This window comes from Alternaria atra, assembly GCF_907166805.1.
Source record: "Alternaria atra isolate CS162 genome assembly, contig: 29, whole genome shotgun sequence".
In the NCBI taxonomy this organism is placed as follows: domain Eukaryota; kingdom Fungi; phylum Ascomycota; class Dothideomycetes; order Pleosporales; family Pleosporaceae; genus Alternaria; species Alternaria atra.
The window spans coordinates 549,322-565,802 of record NW_025091327.1 but is presented as its reverse complement, the minus strand read 5'-3'; the positions used below and the strand labels follow the sequence as shown (position 1 = coordinate 565,802).

The following is a 16,481-nucleotide window of genomic DNA, read 5'->3' as shown; positions in this document are numbered from 1 at the left end:
GAGGGATTAGTGATCAGGAAATTGTAGAAGCAAATTGCGTGCACGTTTCATTTTGAACAAAAATAGAACAGATGAGTGTAATTGATCTGAGATCAAACAATTAATGCTACGAGACGATATTGGGTATTCCTCCTGGCTATGATGCCTCCTAACCAGTAATATAGAACTCCAAAAGCTGATGATGCTAATATGCCACACAACCAATCCCAAGCGCCAGCTAATGCATGTTCCAAAGCAAGTAATACGCTCATCAATATTAGAAGGACTGTGGTGTGTATATGCCAAAATGAAATAGGCGTCTATAGAGAAGGATCGTTCCGGACACCCGAGCCAGCGCGTGTGAATATGCAATCGTGGCGATGCTCCGACCTAAGTCAGACGAGCAGGTCCTGGTACATGCAGCAATGCCACATGGTTGCAGGGCGTAATATGGAGGCTTGTAATCCAAGGCTGAACTGGTGTCGAATCGTTCTTCGAAGACAAGCTTAGTCTGCTTTTAACCGGAAATCATGGTCGATGTTAGGTGAGTGACAGGGACTTGTTCTGAGTCTGAGGCACGTAGTGCGTCGAAGATCAGATCGTACTGGATGCTGCAGATGCACTGCATGATGGCGGCATACCAGGCGGCAATGTGCGGGTCGATGTCGGATGGTAGAGTATTAAGGTGGAGTGCGCTGATGGATCTTCGGATAAGAGTGCGGAGTGAATATCGATGTTGAAATGCGCCAAAGCCAAGTGTAGGTCGAACAGGACAAACGTGGTTGGATAGACTTGATGTCCATGTCTATTTCGATGGGACAGGAGGAAGCGGGCGGGTTGGTGGTGGGCCAGGGCAGGGTGGGAGGTTCTGCGATGCCATGTTGGACTCGTCGTAGATGATGGCGGCCATTGTGTTGAGTTGAAGGTTGAGCTGTTAGGCTGGTGTTGAGCGGAAGTGTTGAGTAGGTTGTTGGAGTATTGGATGGATGATGATGTTGTTGTTGTAGTCGTGGTAGGCTGTAGAGATATACTCTTTATGTTGTAGTCTTCGGCTCTGGATGATGAAACGAACTCTCCGATGGTGGGGGGTCAACGTATTTATGTTTGTGCTCAGATTGCAGACCCCCAAAATGTCGGTCAGCTACGTACTCTGACGATGTGTGTAATAATGCTAGGCAGGGCATGGCACGGCCCAAGCGGTGAAAGAGGCGTTGGGCTGATGAGCAGGAAAGGGGTGGCTCCTGGCTGGTGCATAAGCTAAAGCACGCCGAAACATCGCTAATCCTGGTCACTTAATGAGCAGGGGGGAGAAGAAACACGAACTTGCGCGTTACCGCCTTGTCGTTTCATCGGCCTCGTGACAGCGTGAAGATCGTGTTGATCCAATCCTGTCGCAGTATTGTTGCCGTCGCGGCATGTCGTTCGTACAACGCATCATCCTCCAGGCAAGGCAGCAGGCCCAGCGAGGCATGATTGACCCACGGGAAGTGTCTTCACAAATCTGACATCACCTATTCCCTGACATTACCGGGTTTTTACTAGCAGACATGGCTAGTGCGAACGGTCGTGATGAATGAAACGTAGTCCTCCTTTTCACCTATACGGTGCGCAGGGCTGGGATCAGTCGCCGCCTTGAGGCCGCTTGCAAGAGGGTTTGCTTGCGAGCACTTCAGGAACAGGCATCGCTCGGTTCCAGCAGCCGTGCGCGCCAGGAGCAAATTCTGACACATTGACAGTAAATTTCCGTCACACAATTTGCGACGTCGCCTATTTGCCAACGTCGGACACCCACCGACCTCCAGCGCAGGACGAAGATCTAGCGCCTATGCCGACCTTCTCCCGTGCTTCTTTGGCGCTTCTACCCAATTTCGAAGCCCCCTAGAATTTTCCGCTCCACAATGTCCACAGTTGCTCGCGCCCGTGCTGGCGGTGTGAGGTCAAGGCATGACTTTGCTCTTGTTACCCTGAATCAGCTGGCCGGGGTATACACGTTTGTTCGTGGGCAACTAGGCTGAGAATGCAAAGCACCTCACAAAGGTATGTCATGATTATTTTTGTCATTTTGGTTTGCCGTCTTCGTGCGACTCGTATTAATCCTGGCTCGCGTTTGTGTCCGAGGTAGGAGTAGCTGCCGACGCCCAGTGTGCCCTGTTTCTCAAAGAGTTCCGGCGACCACAACTGGCTGGCAGTGGCTGCTCGATAAAGGTTATCATGGATGTTCGGCTAATCCGGAAGGAGAGAGTTGAACGGGCGCCATGCAGCTACTTGGCGCAGTAGTCAACCATTCCAAAGAGACGGACAGAGCACCGCATGTCGCATGTCGCATGTGGTCAAACTCCACGTGGACTTGACAGGGTTTACGTCTGACTTCAGATAGGCGTCTGTTTGATTGACATTCGCAATATGCATTCCTTTCCCCCTGCAACTTGCCATATGAAAATCACGATTATCGAGGTGTTTACAGGACCCTGACAGCCTGTGCGCAACAAGCAAAAGGATTTCCTATGCCCACCAGGAGAGGTCTCCAGCAATGTGTTCATCGTTGGCAGTAAGCGATCACATTTACAGGGGCAGTTCGTGCGTCAAAGCTTAACGCAGAAAGTATCGTCCTCACCATCGCCACCCCCTTCGGTAGTTCAGTAGTCCAGTCTCGACGCTTCCACAGAGCTGCCGTTTCAGCACAGTGGGGAAGGATTGCGCAGGTGTTACAGTCCAATGCGAAAGACATCGTGACATGCCACAGCATCAAAAATCTGGTCCCAGCAAAAGACGTTTAAGGCTGACAAGCGTTCCAACCAACTGGCCACCGCGGAGAAGCGAGAAAAGACCGAGCGTTAGCCTGTCTGCCGTTAATTGACAGGTAATCAGATTGAAGCCACGCTTTCCTAGATGGTCCCTTGGTGCTGCAGGAACGGCTGTCTACCACGTAAAATTAACGGCGCTTTTGGCTGACATACTTTTCAGCTGAGGCTGCTTGAATCAATAAGCCTCTCATGATTTCCATGCAGGCTTGCTTCCAGCAACAATCACGATGTCCGCGTCGGCGCAAAAAAGTACGCAGTATTGGTATTGAACTCTATCCACCGGCTCCGCGTTCGTCGTGGTGGCTAGCCGATCACAACGTCATTATAGAATGAGTTGTCGATTCTGGCGTAATTTGGCAGCCATGGTCCGATACCGATGATTAGGCTGATCGTCATCAGCAGATCAATAGCTTGGTGTGGAGAAGGTTATTGAGGCACACTGCTGCAGGTACGCGCAACATGTCGCGGCGCCGCTACTGCACTTTATGTGGCTCACGCGCCTTTTTTTTTCTTTTCGGGCGAAAGCGAATATGCTGCGCCACCCATTTTGGGGCCGGCGAGACCGAAGCGCTACTGCTGAAGCACTCAGAGAAGACAAAGACGAGACTTCGGATAGGTTCATGCCGAAGAATGACCGAGTCTACATACGCCAAGGCAGTGGTTCCCCAGTGATGTTTTCGATCAACGACCTGTTTGACGCAAAATTCAGCGTTGCGATCGAGTCCAAAACCCGGTTATAGATGCAGTGACACGTCTAATCGTTCCGAAGAGCCGTCTATCCACCTGTGCGGACAAATCTACCCCTTTTTGTGCTTGGTTTCAGGTTCATTGTCCTCATCAAGTCCCAATTGGGACATTTACCACGTTTGCAGAAAAAATTAAACGTGCACACACAAAATGGTGCGCGAGTACCGTGGCGCATGTCGTACCCGTCTGGGAAAATGGTTCACTAAGGCAGCCACCTCATGCGCAAGGGCTTCCTGAAGGACCGCGCATTTATCCGGTGCAATGGTTCAGGCCCGTTCAGCACAGTGCGTCCACGTGGATGAAGCCTGTCAAGAACTCATCGTGTTCAGGGTCGGCGAATCGTGGCTGGCGTTGTTATTTTTGTCCCCAGTAGCTCGTAGTCGTATCAGTCTGCAGCGAGATCCTACTATCTTGTTTCGACGGCGGTCATGCAGTACGGTGATGCTAATTCTATTCAAACGGCGTCCTCGTCCTCGTCAAGCTGCTCTGCCACAGCTTGTGTCGAAACCCAATTCTCCAGCATAGCCTGGCTTGAAGTTGCACCACTTGCTCCTGCCACATTTCGTACGCCACGGCGCTTAATGACAAGACACAATATACGGCCGTAAATACTGAAGCCATCATATGATGTGTTGAGACCAAGCTTTTTCTTGTCATCCGCCTGTGGCTCATCGTCACTATCCTGGTCTGCATTCTCTGTACGAGCCTTGGTCCGACTTCGCTTGGTGGGCTCAGGCACGAACAAATCCGAACCTTCGCTATCGCTGCGATGACTCAGTGCATCATCCTCATTCTTGCCTCTTCGGTGTCTTTGACGTGCTGAACGCTTAGGCTGCTTTCCAGGCTGGCCAGCTGCGGGGATGTCAGCAAGATTAATGGGCTCATCATCATCTTCCTCTCTGATAACTATCGGATCCACGGCATCTTCATTGATAACGACAGGCTGATCGTTAGTGCCGGTTGTCAGCCAGTTGGTGAGTTTCCCCGAGTTGCTCTGGATGCGGGCCTTGTCCTTGAAGATCTTTTGCTTGGTCAAGACGGAGTGGCGGGAGGATAGGTCCGTCAAAAAGATGGAAACCTCGAAGTCATCTGACGTGAGGTTAGCCGTCTGAGTAAGACTGCAGCATCGATGCGGGGATGCCTGTATTGTGGATACGATATCAAACTTCCATGAAGCTTACCTTCAACGACGACATCCTTCACGCCCTTCTTCTTCGATTTGGCACTGCCTCGGCCTCTACCCCGCTCATTTTCCTCTCGTAGCTTGGGCAGTACAAGCGGTCGTATGGCCTGGATGACGCGTGGTAGTGCTGGGTCATCGCGCTTCAAGAGCCATGCCTCAGCATCAGCGGGTCGGTCAAGGTAGATGCGAACCTCCAAGACAGAATGCTTCGTGATTCGCAAGTACCGTCGAAGTGGTGCCATATTAGCAGACCGGATAATATGATGTTGATGGTGTAAGTGAGTGTATGCAACTGCCAGTTGAGGAATGAGCAATGATGATGCGTGTTCACGTGCGAGCGTTCCGACGCTAGTTCCGATCGGCATGCGCAGAAGTTGGTCGGAAAGTATGCGTTAACACCTGACAAGCACACGACGCACCGCAACACAGCACCAGACATGGTGCTTGAGCTTCATGTATGGGGTCCAGCCTTTGGGCTCCCTTCAATAGAGCCTGAATGCATAGCTACGATCGCCTACTGTCAGCGTGTCGTCCCAAGAGGAGAATGGTCACTGGTCGTAGAGCACAACCCCACAGTTGGCACCACAGGTACAGAATCCATGACCTACCGTGACTAAAGCAGACTCTTACATATACGTAGAGAGCTTACCGATACTCTTCGATGACGATGTCGCAACCGCTTCCGGCTTCGAGGATATTGTCGCATATCTTCGCAACTACCCTACAGTTACCAATGACCTTGATGTCAACTTATCAACTCGGCAGCAGACCGACAGGACTGCGTAGGTACCGATGTACGAATTATAAGTTTTACTCTAACGTATTCGCAGTTTCATCACGTTTCTTCAATCGACAGCAACCCCTCTGATCGATCTATCCCTCTACGTCTCCGCCGAAAACTACAACACTACGACCTCGTCCGCATATACCGCCATTTTACCATGGTATGCCAATTACACCGTTCCTCCGAAACGACGCGACCTCGCTAGAGCTAGGACAGCGCACATGGGGTTGAGTAGTCTGGATGTGGACACCACAGCTGAGGAGGGGTTTGCGCCAGGTCGAGGAACTGCCTCGTCGGAATATGAGGCCGCCAAGCGAGCAGCCGGCATACCTACTGAAAGCCAACCCAATGCCATGAGTATGGGACGTGGAAAGGGACTTGGCGGCCTCTTAGGTGGTCAGGTCTACGCCGCGCGCTTCAGACTTGATGCTCTGTCAGGTGAACTCTTGGATCCATTGTCGGATCTATTGGGGAAACACGACTACCTGTTCCGTGGGGAACAGCCCTCGAGTCTGGATTGCCTTGCCTTCGGGTACTTGTCCTTGCTGTACTACCCGCCAGTGCCCCAGGCATGGCTCAGAGAGACCATCCAAACCAAGTACCCACGCATTGGAGCGTACCTAGGCAGGTTATACAAGGCTCTGTTCCGCAGTGAACAGGTCAATTCTGCAGATGTCTGGTCCGTCTCCACCGGTGCGATGAAGACACCAAGAAGTACATCTCTACCATGGGCAGCAAGGTCAGAAACTTTTGCCTCGAGTACACTATCCGGCGCAAAGGAGATCTTGGGAAATATGCCTGGGTTGTCTTTCCTCGCACGTCGGAACAACGTCGTTGTCTCGGAGCCACTGGTGGTATCAAAGCACATCAAATCTGAGCTTCCATCTCCATTGTTCATCAACACCCTGGTAGGTGTAACAACCGTGCTCGCAGTAGGCTTAGCATCCCTAGCTGTGCACCACCGTCGGTCACCGCGGGAGGGCGAACTTATCTTCTGGGCTTTGCGCCTAACCAATGGCCTCGGCGAAGCTGGGAGTATTCTCAGCATCTTCGCCAATCAGCTTCACGGCGGAGCACTACATTCCCAGTTTTGAGTACGGTGAATCAACAATATACCCTAATGATTTATGCACGGGTTATAGGTGGGCAGCTTTAGACCTTGGGAAAATCAAGGTTCTGTCACTGGCCAATGCTTGCTGTAGCATGACCTAATTTGGAATCAAGAAGATAGTCACTTTCCCACCAGCGTTATCCAAACAGGTCGCGGAACGCCCGGCTTTGAAGTCACACCGTCTTGTGTAACCTCACCACTGCCATGGAGTTGTCGCATTGCGCAAACTTGAGATAGTCGCAAAATGAAAACGCTCGACCCTTAGTAGATACCCAGCATGGTTGTTAAACGACATGAATGGCTGCTTGTAATGGTATATGGAAAGATGATTCCTTGGTAGCGCGGTTGTCATGGCGCCCATGGGTCCCGAAGACAGGCACACACCAACGTCACTCATCCGGAAAGGACATAGCCACTGGCGCCAAATGTTGTGGCCCCAGCCTAGATCAGCGCAAGCAGGGCAACTGCTGCCTAACTGTGTATGAGACGTACCTTATATGTGCGTACAATTCGCAGGCGAGGGTCGCAATTGGAGCATTGAAGTTAAGCAAAATACAAGGATGCCCTACGCTGATCCAGGATTGCCAATGTTGCAGTGTGGAGGATGTGCAAATGATGTGAGGGTAGCGTGCCCGAGAACATGATCGCCGCGGGAAAGTGGGGCTAACCAAGGTCTACGTCATTGAACTCCCCTAAACAAAACCTCCGTCATACTGCGACATCTCTGCGCCTCCCCTATCAACACAACACCTTGAAAAACCTCACACACGACCGCATTCTTCCAATTTACACTCTATACATCACCACAACACCGAAGCCAAGATGCACCGAACGTACAGTATGCGCCAGTCTCGCGCGCCCACGGCGTCGCAGATTCAGAGCCCCCCACCTCCTTCGTCCTCGACCAAGAGCGGACGCTTCTTTGGCAAGGCCAATATTGGTACGTATTTCATATATGCGCTCATTTGTATTCGTCTTCACTCTATTTCGCGCGAAAAGCGAGTGATGACGACTGCGCAATGTCGTCTTAGCACACCGCACGAACAGCGCCTTGTCGCATAATGCAACGACGACACCTACTCCAAGAGTGCATCTTATCGGATGATTACCGGGGTGTTGCAAGTGTGGTTTTCTATGCTATAGTCGCTAACTGCTTGATTCCTATGCAGGCCACACCTTCCGCCATAAGTCTGCCGGTGCCTTCGGACCCGACCTAGCGAAAAAGCTGTCACAGCTTGTAAAGATGGAGAAGAACGTCATGCGTAGCATGGAGCTGGTTTCTAGAGAGCGTATGGAGGTCGCAGTAAGTCTGCACCACCTCTGTGCAACTCTACGTAATACTGACTGGACACAGCAACAACTTTCCATTTGGGGTGAGGCTTGCGACGACGACGTCTCTGATGTCACTGACAAGCTCGGTGTCCTCATTTACGAAATTGGTGAGCTTGAGGACCAGTACGTTGACCGTTACGATCAATACCGTGTCACCATCAAGAGCATTCGCAATATTGAGGCTTCCGTCCAGCCCAGCCGTGACCGTAAGTCAACCACATGCGCGCTACCAGAGCGACGCTTACAATCATATAGGCAAGCAGAAGATCACCGACCAGATCGCTCAGTTGAAGTACAAGGAGCCCAACTCCCCCAAGATTGTTGTCCTCGAACAGGAGCTCGTACGTGCTGAGGCCGAGTCTCTTGTCGCCGAAGCCCAGCTCTCCAACATCACCCGTGAGAAGCTCAAGGCAGCTTTCACATATCAATTCGATGCCATGCGCGAACACTGCGAGAAGCTCGCCATCATTGCCGGCTACGGAAAGCACCTTCTCGAGCTTGTTGATGATACACCGGTCACTCCCGGAGAGACCCGTCAAGCTTACGACGGCTACGAGGCTAGCAAGGCGTAAGTCAATCCTCTTCCCTTCCCCTAAGAGAAACATCTACTGACACACTACAGTATCATCCAAGACTGTGAGGATGCTCTTACCAACTGGGTGTCCCAGAACGCCTCCGTCTCCTCCAAGCTCTCCCAGCGATCGCGCACTCTCTCCAGCGCCGCCGCAACCAGAACCGCAACATGGGTGAGGGTGTCGACCTCTCTGGCCAAGACCAGGCCCTCGATAGGGAATCTGGCCTGTGGATCCCTGCCGCCGAGCACCAGGGCAACGGCTACGACGACCGTGAGGACCTTGATGACGATATTAACTCCACCATCGCTAGTGAGCACCAGCGCGGTCGTGAAGACGAGAGGGTCGTTGCTGCTTAGACGTCCCACTGACAGCTTGAGCAGTGTTCCACTCTCTGTCCACTAATAGTCCGTCTTCGCAAGGACTGACGACTTATACCCCTGATGGAATGAGCGATGACACTGCAGTTTTGGGTTCAATATATCCATTTCATGTGGCTTGGGCTATGTGATGGAAAGTTTTCTGGATGATTAATCTCACTGGAAGCTGAAGTCCAGTTCGCGTATACGGATATCATAACTTTTTGACGATTTTCACGCGCGGTACCTTCATAGGGAACTTGCAGTAATAGTGTAATGAGAATAATATATATGCTTCTCTGGAAAAGTGGGCGACATCTGCAATCCTTGTTATTAAGTTTAGTCCTCTACCACTACTGGATATAATTAGTAGGACGAGCAACTCTTGGGATCGTTTTGATAGGACATGTGTACTTACTCAGTTGACAGTTTCTGAAACCTACCTTTCATCAAGATGACTGTCGTTACTTGTTTTGACTCAAGACGGGTTTTCAACTACGGCATGCACTAACCCGAACCTAGACCTTAAGGTGCCCACAGACAATTACCATATCCAAAAGATACATTCTCAGGGCGGCGCACACGCCGAAGCTCACCATCCATTCTCTGTGCATCCGGCTTCCCCAACATAGACTGCCATCGGTCATTTGCCGACGACCCACTTTCGGCGGGTGAGCAATACCCCGCCTTGCCGGTTTCGCTCGTAGTGCGGGGCAACCAGGATGAATGTCAATGACCGAAGACGGGTCTTTTGCCGGCCCAAGGCATTTTTTTCTGGGGAAGGAGGGTAGTGCGTGACGTCGGGCCAGGTGGAGTGATACCAGAAATGTATGTGGTCGATCTTTTGTCCTTGACGTTTTGACTCAAAACCTCCAACTTCAAGTTCTGCATCTACAACATCGTACTTGAGAAAGAGTCAGGCATTGGCTATAGCGGAAGAAAGAGGAACACGAAGATCTACCACTGCGGTTACAGATCACAATTTGAGCACCAGTGTCCGTCGACGCTTAGCACCAGTATTGATACCGGATACTCTGGAAACATCAAACAACGGAATCCGTTCAAACACCACAACAATGTCATCCAAACCTCAAATCGGCTTCTGTGGCTTAGGCGCCATGGGCATGGGCATGGCAACGCATCTCGTCAAGCAGGGCTACCCCGTAACCGGTTTCGACGTCTACCCACCTTCGCTCGAGAAGTTCAAGGCCGCCGGTGGCACACCATCGTCTTCCCTCTCGGAATCCGCAAAAGACAAGCCTTTCTACATCGTCATGGTCGCTTCGGCTATGCAAGCTCAACCCGCGCTTTTCGACAAAGACGGCATTGTGAATGCGCTGCCGAAGGGAGCTACGCTCTTGCTGTGCTCGACGGTACCCAGTGCGTACGCGAAGAGTGTAGAGAAGGAGCTAGTAGATATCGGCCGGGACGATATCTTCTTCATTGATGCGCCTGTTTCCGGTGGTGCAGGCCGAGCAGCAGATGGCACTTTGTCCATCATGGCCGGTGCCTCATCTGCCGCTTTTGAGCAAGGTCAATGGTTGCTAGCAGAGATGTCCGCGCCTTCCAAGCTCTTCATTGTCGATGGCGGTATTGGCGCTGGTAGCAATATGAAGATGGTTCATCAAGTCCTTGCGGCAGTTCAGATTCTGTCTCTCAGCGAAGCATATGGTTTCGCTGCTAGACTAGGCTTGAACGGCAAGGACGTGTATGATAAGGTGCTGGGTAGTACAGGGTGGAGTTGGATGTTTGAGAATCGTAGTCAGAGGACTTTGAAGGAGGATTACTTTCCAGGAGCGAGTGCTGTGACGATTATCTTGAAGGATACTGTAAGTCGCTCCGCTTTCCTCAAGTCATATATTTTGGAGATACAAAACGACATGACAGTGTACTAATGAGAAATGTAGGGAATCATCACATCCATGTCCCGCAGCGTAGCCTTCCCAGCAACCCTCTGTTCAGCCGCCGAACAAGTATACTTCTCTGCGCTTGACCGCGGTTGGGGCGCTAATGACGATGCCGGCATCGTCCGCCTGTGGACCTCTGAACCTGTCACGAGCATCCAAAGCAATCTCTCAACCGAGGACAAAGAAGCTAAACTCCAGCTTGTCGTTGATCTCCTAACTGGCATCCACCTGGTATCTGCCGCTGAAGCCATTTCCCTAGCCAAACACGTCGGTATTCCATTGGCGCAGTTCTACGAATTGGCATGTGATGCTGCGGGTGGAAGTAGTATGTTCAAAGATGCGGGCGCGAAGATGATTGCAGTGTTAGAAGGCAAAGAGGATGGCAAAGGGAAGGCGCTTGGAGGGTATGTGGAGAAGCTGAGGCAAGCTGTTGACGAGGCGCAGGCGATCAAGTGCCCTGTGTATCTTGGTACTGGCGCGTTGAACCTTTTGTTGCAGACGGGGAGTGAACTGAGTTTGGGTTCGTTGCTCAAGTGCTATATGCCGTAGATCTTGGAGAAGAACTGCGCAACCGAGCGATACTATTGAATTGTTTGCGAGATCAATTGGACAGAGTATCTATATCTACCCCTTTGTAGTAATAGTGATAGTGCCCACCTCTAAGCCTTCTGCCCTGGCAGTGACTGTCAACGAACCTGGTTGTCCCTTCTTTGCCTTCACAATAGCCAATGCTAGTCCGTTAAATGCATCTCTCTGCAGAGATGGGAAAGGAGTGAAGTCCGCTTCGAACCCGTTGTCTGTTGCGAAAATCTCCCCTGGCCCTTCGATCGCATAGTCAACGGTATGATGTGCATTGCGCACGACATCGCCATTGTTATCCAAAACCTCCAACGTGACGAAAGAAAGGTCCAGACCATCAGCTATAATCTCATCTCGATCGGCCGTGAGCCGCAGCGCAGTCGCAGGCCCATTTGTCTTCACACTCTCCGTCGCCCATTCCTCTCCACCTTTGTACGTTACTACCTTGACCTCACCAGGCTGATACACAATCTCATCCCATCTAACCCTGTACTGTGATACACCCAGCCTCTTTCTCCCCTGAGATACACCATTAACCCACAACTCAGCCTCTTCAGCATTCGTAAATACATGCACAGGCGTCACCATACCCACTCTCTCCGGCCAATTCCAATGCTGCGGTACTACATGCGCGATCCTAAGATCTGGCCGCCATCTCGCCTGATACAGATAGTACCGATCCTTTGGAAACCCAGCAAGGTCAATGACACCGAAATACGAACTGCGAGCATCGTAGTACGGCTCCGGCTCGCCTAGGTAGTCCCAGCCAGACCACACGAATTCACCCGCGACCATGGGATTCGCGTCTTGCGCGGCGAAGACTTTGTCAGCTGAGGAGCCAAAGTTTGCGGTGTGGAGTTCGTATGCGGATACGTAGTAGAGAGACGAGTTTCCGCCACCATTTGTGTCGTTTACTGGGGCACTGTTGAGATCTGTGACGGGGAAGAGGTAGGTACCTCGTGAGCTTAGTGCAGCGGCAGATTCGCTTTCCGCGATCAGCTTGTCGGGGAAGGCATCGTGGAAGGGTTTGTACTGTGGCGGGGTCCGCGTGCCGTTTGTGAATGAGTACTGAGGTGTATCGCGGATACCTTCACCCTGGTAGTTCAAGCTGAGGATGTCGAAGGCCTCGGGGAATGTCATGTTTGGTTTCGCTACGTTCATGGATGCTGTAACGGGTCGGGTAAAATCTTCAGATTTGACAATGTCGTTTAGTAGGCGACCTATCTCGTAGCCTCGGTCTCCGCAACATGTTTGCTCGCCAACTTCGTTGCCTACGCTCCAGGAGTAAATGGAAGGATGGTTGCGGTCTCTTCGAATGAAGGAGCGAAGATCTGCTTCGTGCCACTCCGGGAAAATGAGGTGGAAGTCGTTGTCTGTCTTTTTTCGTTCCCAACTGTCGAAGATTTCATCCATGACTACGAAACCCATGCTATCAGTCATCTCGAGGAGCTCTGGTGCTGGCGGATTGTGTGCCATGCGGATAGCGTTCACTCCGAGTTCTCGTAGAGCCTCCAGTTGGCGTTTAGCTGCACGATCGTTCCATGCACTACCTAGTGCCCCAAGGTCATGGCAGTGTTGGTTTACGCCTTGTATCCGTAGGTGCTCTCCGTTGACGGAAAGTCCTTCACCACTATAGGTAAAAGAACGAATACCGAAATGCGTCTCATACGTGTCGACTGGAGCGCTACTATCGCGGCTCAATAGGCTAGTAACAGCGACGTACATATTCGGCTTTTGGTTTGGCGGAGGTCCCCACAGTTGAGGATCTTCGATCGTGACTGTAGTATTCACGGAGCTTTTGCTTCCAGATAGCATTAGACTCATCCTAGGAAATTCTGCCACCTTCTCTCCTATCTTTTTTGCCTTTGCGTCGTAAATATGTACGTTAGTGGCAACTTCAACCTCTTGGCTCGCATTGCTTTTGGTTTCCACCTGGACCGCAATGTCGATGGTCGCAGACTCTGTACCCACGTCTCGGGTCGTGACATAAACTCCCCAGTTTGCAACATGAACCGGCTGGACCTTCGTCAACCAAACATTTCGGTAAAGGCCAGCACCTGGGTACCATCTCGAAGAGTCCACAGGATTGTCGAGCCGGATTACTAGCTGGTTGTCGTTGCCTGACTGTATATAAGTCGTGAGATCAAGACGAAACGAGTTGTATCCATACGGCCAGCCGCCCACCAAATGACCATTGAGCCATACCATAGCGTATGACATTGCACCATCGACATCAAGGTAGATAACCTTTCCTGCATCTTCATCCGTCATAAGTAGCTTCCTTCGATAATATCCTACTCCTTGCGATGGCAGTCTTGCCATTCCACCTGTAATAGGAGTTGGATCTCCGACGTAGTAGGGCCCCTTGATGGCCCAATCGTGCGGTAATGTAACATCTTCCCATGAACTGTCATCGAAGGAGGGTTGCACGTACGGTATATTGACAACAGGGCTATTGGAAGGGGCTTCATAGTGTTTCGTCGCATCGTCTATGAACTCGTTGGCGCTTGGGAGGATCCATGGTCTTAAGTATGTGACGTTCTCTTGAGGCGTGTCGGTGCGGTTGTCGTAGGTGATTCCATCCGGATTGTTCTCAGATCGCCAAAACCGCCAGTCTGTATTGATACTCACACGTTCACGACCGGTAGATGATGTATCGTAGTTTCGTGTTTGTACAGCATATGCTCCTGCTAAATCGCTGTAGAGGGATAAGAACCCTAAGCAAATAAGCCTAGTAGCCATGCTAGACAATGACGAAGCTGTGTTCGCCTTGTAAGCCATCAGCTATGCCCCACGTTCTTATAGTTTCTTTGACAGCGTAATGGCCGACTACTGCAAAGAGAGCTGGATCACATTTTCCTCCTGCGTCACTGCCCCTCACGCCTGGTCGGTATCTTCCGCGCCAGGTACAGAATATACTTGGGATGAGGCATTAGCCTAGCGAGCCGCAGATTTACCCCAGAAACTACCCTAATCGAGTAGGTTGGCGGTTTAGGTCCCTATATTTCTTAGGTACGGGTATTCACTCTCCGCATCAAGGGTGGTATCTTCTCCACAAATTGCCCTCCAATAACATTGATTTCCACAAAAGCGTCATGATGGATACTTGCGATTGACCGGAATACGACACCTTTTAGAGAACCCGACTACGTAATCGAGGCGGCGAGACTTCGTATGGAACCGTTGTTGATGAGCATGTTCGAGGGGTCGGCTCGGTTGAATGACCTCCGGCAAGAGCTACCCCACACATTCCCCAAAGCTAGGAGCGACTTCCCTGCCTCTTGCCAACACAATACTTCAACGTCTGCGTAAGCGCTGTGAAGTAAGACATTGAAGCATGACAAAGTCCTTCGTCTGCGACAAGTCTCGCAATGGTATCGCATTCAGCCCAATTTTGCGTTCTTCAGTATCTTCTACATCTTGTTATACTCAGTCACCAAGTGGGTTGATCAAGCAAGCGTATATGAATGATGGAGCGAACGGCGAGATATCCCGCAATTTTTAATCGAGTTGAGATTTGTCTGTTTTGGAAGGGTGACTGAATAGCCATGTTAACCGCTCCACACACTCACGTAGACCCAGGTATCCGCAATGAAGACACCGCCTCATTGGGCTCGAGGGGGTTGCTTTCTACAATGTAGCGCTTTCTTTTTGTCCTCCCATCTACAGCGACTGCTGTTATGCGACAGCGGTGTGCCCGATGCCATACTCTCATTCCACCACATGTCGCATGATGCCCTCCTCAGCTCTATGCGTATGGAGTCGAGAGTATATCCCATGCGAACCAACCGTGCCTGACTCTAATGAGAACCCTATTTTTGTAGTCGGGTGGTGTACTCGGATCTGATGCTGGCAATCTGTCGCTGATAGTTGAGCTTGTGGCGCAGTTGGGATCGGGTCGCGATGCTTTTCGACATGTTCGATGTAGGAACATCTACGAAGTCTTGAAGGTATTGCCTCTTCCTCCAGCATCATGTCCGCATCTCCATCTCAAGATCCCTAGTCTCTCTGCTCAAGTCTTGCACATCGTCTTGAGCCATTATCTGTGCGCTAGCATCCAGGTCTTGTATAACATTCTCTAGACCTCGTACTAGGGCTTCTATTTCGGCGCGCTGGGCGGTAACGGTCGAAAGCAGTTCGGTGTTTGACTGCTGAGTCTCGACAAGCTTAGTGTTCATCTCTGTCGCTTGCTTCTCTAGGAAAGGCATGAGGTGTGCCAAATGTATTTCGGACGGAGTGAGGGTATGCGGTCTATGTCGATGAATCAGTATTCGAAAGCGACAGCAGTTGGCGCATTCGTAACACTCACGGCACAGGCGTCTCTACGGGTCCACCGTTGGCATTTGCTTCGGCGCGTTTCTTCCTTAGTTTCGCATCTTCTATGCACTGGTCCAGCGAGTTGAGAAGCTTAACAACATTCCTCCTCTCCATGATATCCTCGAAGTTGGTCTTCCATGTCCGGTCGAGCTGATCAACGATCTGCCCTCTCAGGTTGTCAAGCACTTCTGGGCTATACTGCGCGGCCGTCGGGAAGCACGAAGCAAAGTTCTTGGCTGAACACTTGTCTAGAGTCGCTTTTGAGGCCTGATTAAAGACATTGATCAGACCTTGCGCGCGCGGGCCAGGCGCATCAGCGATAGGCCGGGCGGGCGTAGGAGATGGAGAGCGCGAATTTGGGTTCGTAGCGGTAGGCATGATGCTATAACCACAGATCAATACGATGGATCGCAGTCTTGTGTGGAGCCGGCTAGTAGATGTTATCGTAGTTGCATTACCTCCTCCATCGCTGTGTTTACGCAAAAAGCGCGCTAGTCGATACACGTGATGGCGTGTCCCGCTAGATCAGCCCTACTTCCCCACAGCCATCTCCAACAACTATTGTAACTTTACTGATTTGCCTTTGTTCATTGCATCAGGTGGTCACAATCAACATGGCTCGATTGCCGTCGTCCGCCACGTATGGTGATGTCGAAGACAATTGCATTAGTACAGAAGTAAATCGCGTCGATACACAACAAGATGATGAGCCCAAGTCCATTAACAAACCGATGACATTGCTCGAGTCTGGTGATCTTACCCAAACGAGCGCTGATCACCGAGCAGATAGCCCTGGGGCTCTAAGTC

The 16,481-nt window shown here is 51.2% G+C and overlaps 6 protein-coding genes across 6 annotated transcripts; 3 read left to right on the top strand and 3 right to left on the bottom strand.

Annotated features, from left to right (window-relative positions):
• Positions 1–3,984: 3,984 nt before the first annotated feature.
• ALTATR162_LOCUS8479 (uncharacterized protein) lies at positions 3,985–4,955 on the bottom strand (the record flags this gene model as incomplete). The annotated part of the gene is made up of 2 exons (XM_043316109.1): positions 3,985–4,619; positions 4,712–4,955. The coding sequence occupies 2 exons, from the start codon at positions 4,953–4,955 to the stop codon at positions 3,985–3,987; spliced, it is 879 nt and encodes a 292-aa protein (XP_043172044.1).
• A 195-nt stretch (positions 4,956–5,150) lies between these two features.
• On the top strand, positions 5,151–6,591 carry ALTATR162_LOCUS8478 (uncharacterized protein; the record flags this gene model as incomplete). Its single annotated transcript, XM_043316108.1, has 3 exons — positions 5,151–5,301; positions 5,354–5,495; positions 5,544–6,591. 3 exons carry the CDS (start codon positions 5,151–5,153, stop codon positions 6,589–6,591), a joined length of 1,341 nt encoding a protein of 446 aa, XP_043172043.1.
• An 839-nt stretch (positions 6,592–7,430) lies between these two features.
• Positions 7,431–8,871, top strand: ALTATR162_LOCUS8477 (uncharacterized protein; the record flags this gene model as incomplete). The annotated part of the gene is made up of 6 exons (XM_043316107.1): positions 7,431–7,548; positions 7,778–7,911; positions 7,963–8,146; positions 8,196–8,508; positions 8,563–8,617; positions 8,659–8,871. The coding sequence occupies 6 exons, from the start codon at positions 7,431–7,433 to the stop codon at positions 8,869–8,871; spliced, it is 1,017 nt and encodes a 338-aa protein (XP_043172042.1).
• Positions 8,872–9,947: 1,076 nt separating this feature from the next.
• On the top strand, positions 9,948–11,327 carry ALTATR162_LOCUS8476 (uncharacterized protein; the record flags this gene model as incomplete). The annotated part of the gene is made up of 2 exons (XM_043316106.1): positions 9,948–10,700; positions 10,779–11,327. 2 exons carry the CDS (start codon positions 9,948–9,950, stop codon positions 11,325–11,327), a joined length of 1,302 nt encoding a protein of 433 aa, XP_043172041.1.
• A 75-nt stretch (positions 11,328–11,402) lies between these two features.
• On the bottom strand, positions 11,403–14,099 carry ALTATR162_LOCUS8475 (uncharacterized protein; the record flags this gene model as incomplete). Its single annotated transcript, XM_043316105.1, has 1 exon — positions 11,403–14,099. One exon carries the CDS (start codon positions 14,097–14,099, stop codon positions 11,403–11,405), a length of 2,697 nt encoding a protein of 898 aa, XP_043172040.1.
• Positions 14,100–15,328: 1,229 nt separating this feature from the next.
• Positions 15,329–16,052, bottom strand: ALTATR162_LOCUS8474 (uncharacterized protein; the record flags this gene model as incomplete). The annotated part of the gene is made up of 2 exons (XM_043316104.1): positions 15,329–15,608; positions 15,667–16,052. The coding sequence occupies 2 exons, from the start codon at positions 16,050–16,052 to the stop codon at positions 15,329–15,331; spliced, it is 666 nt and encodes a 221-aa protein (XP_043172039.1).
• Positions 16,053–16,481: the final 429 nt, after the last annotated feature.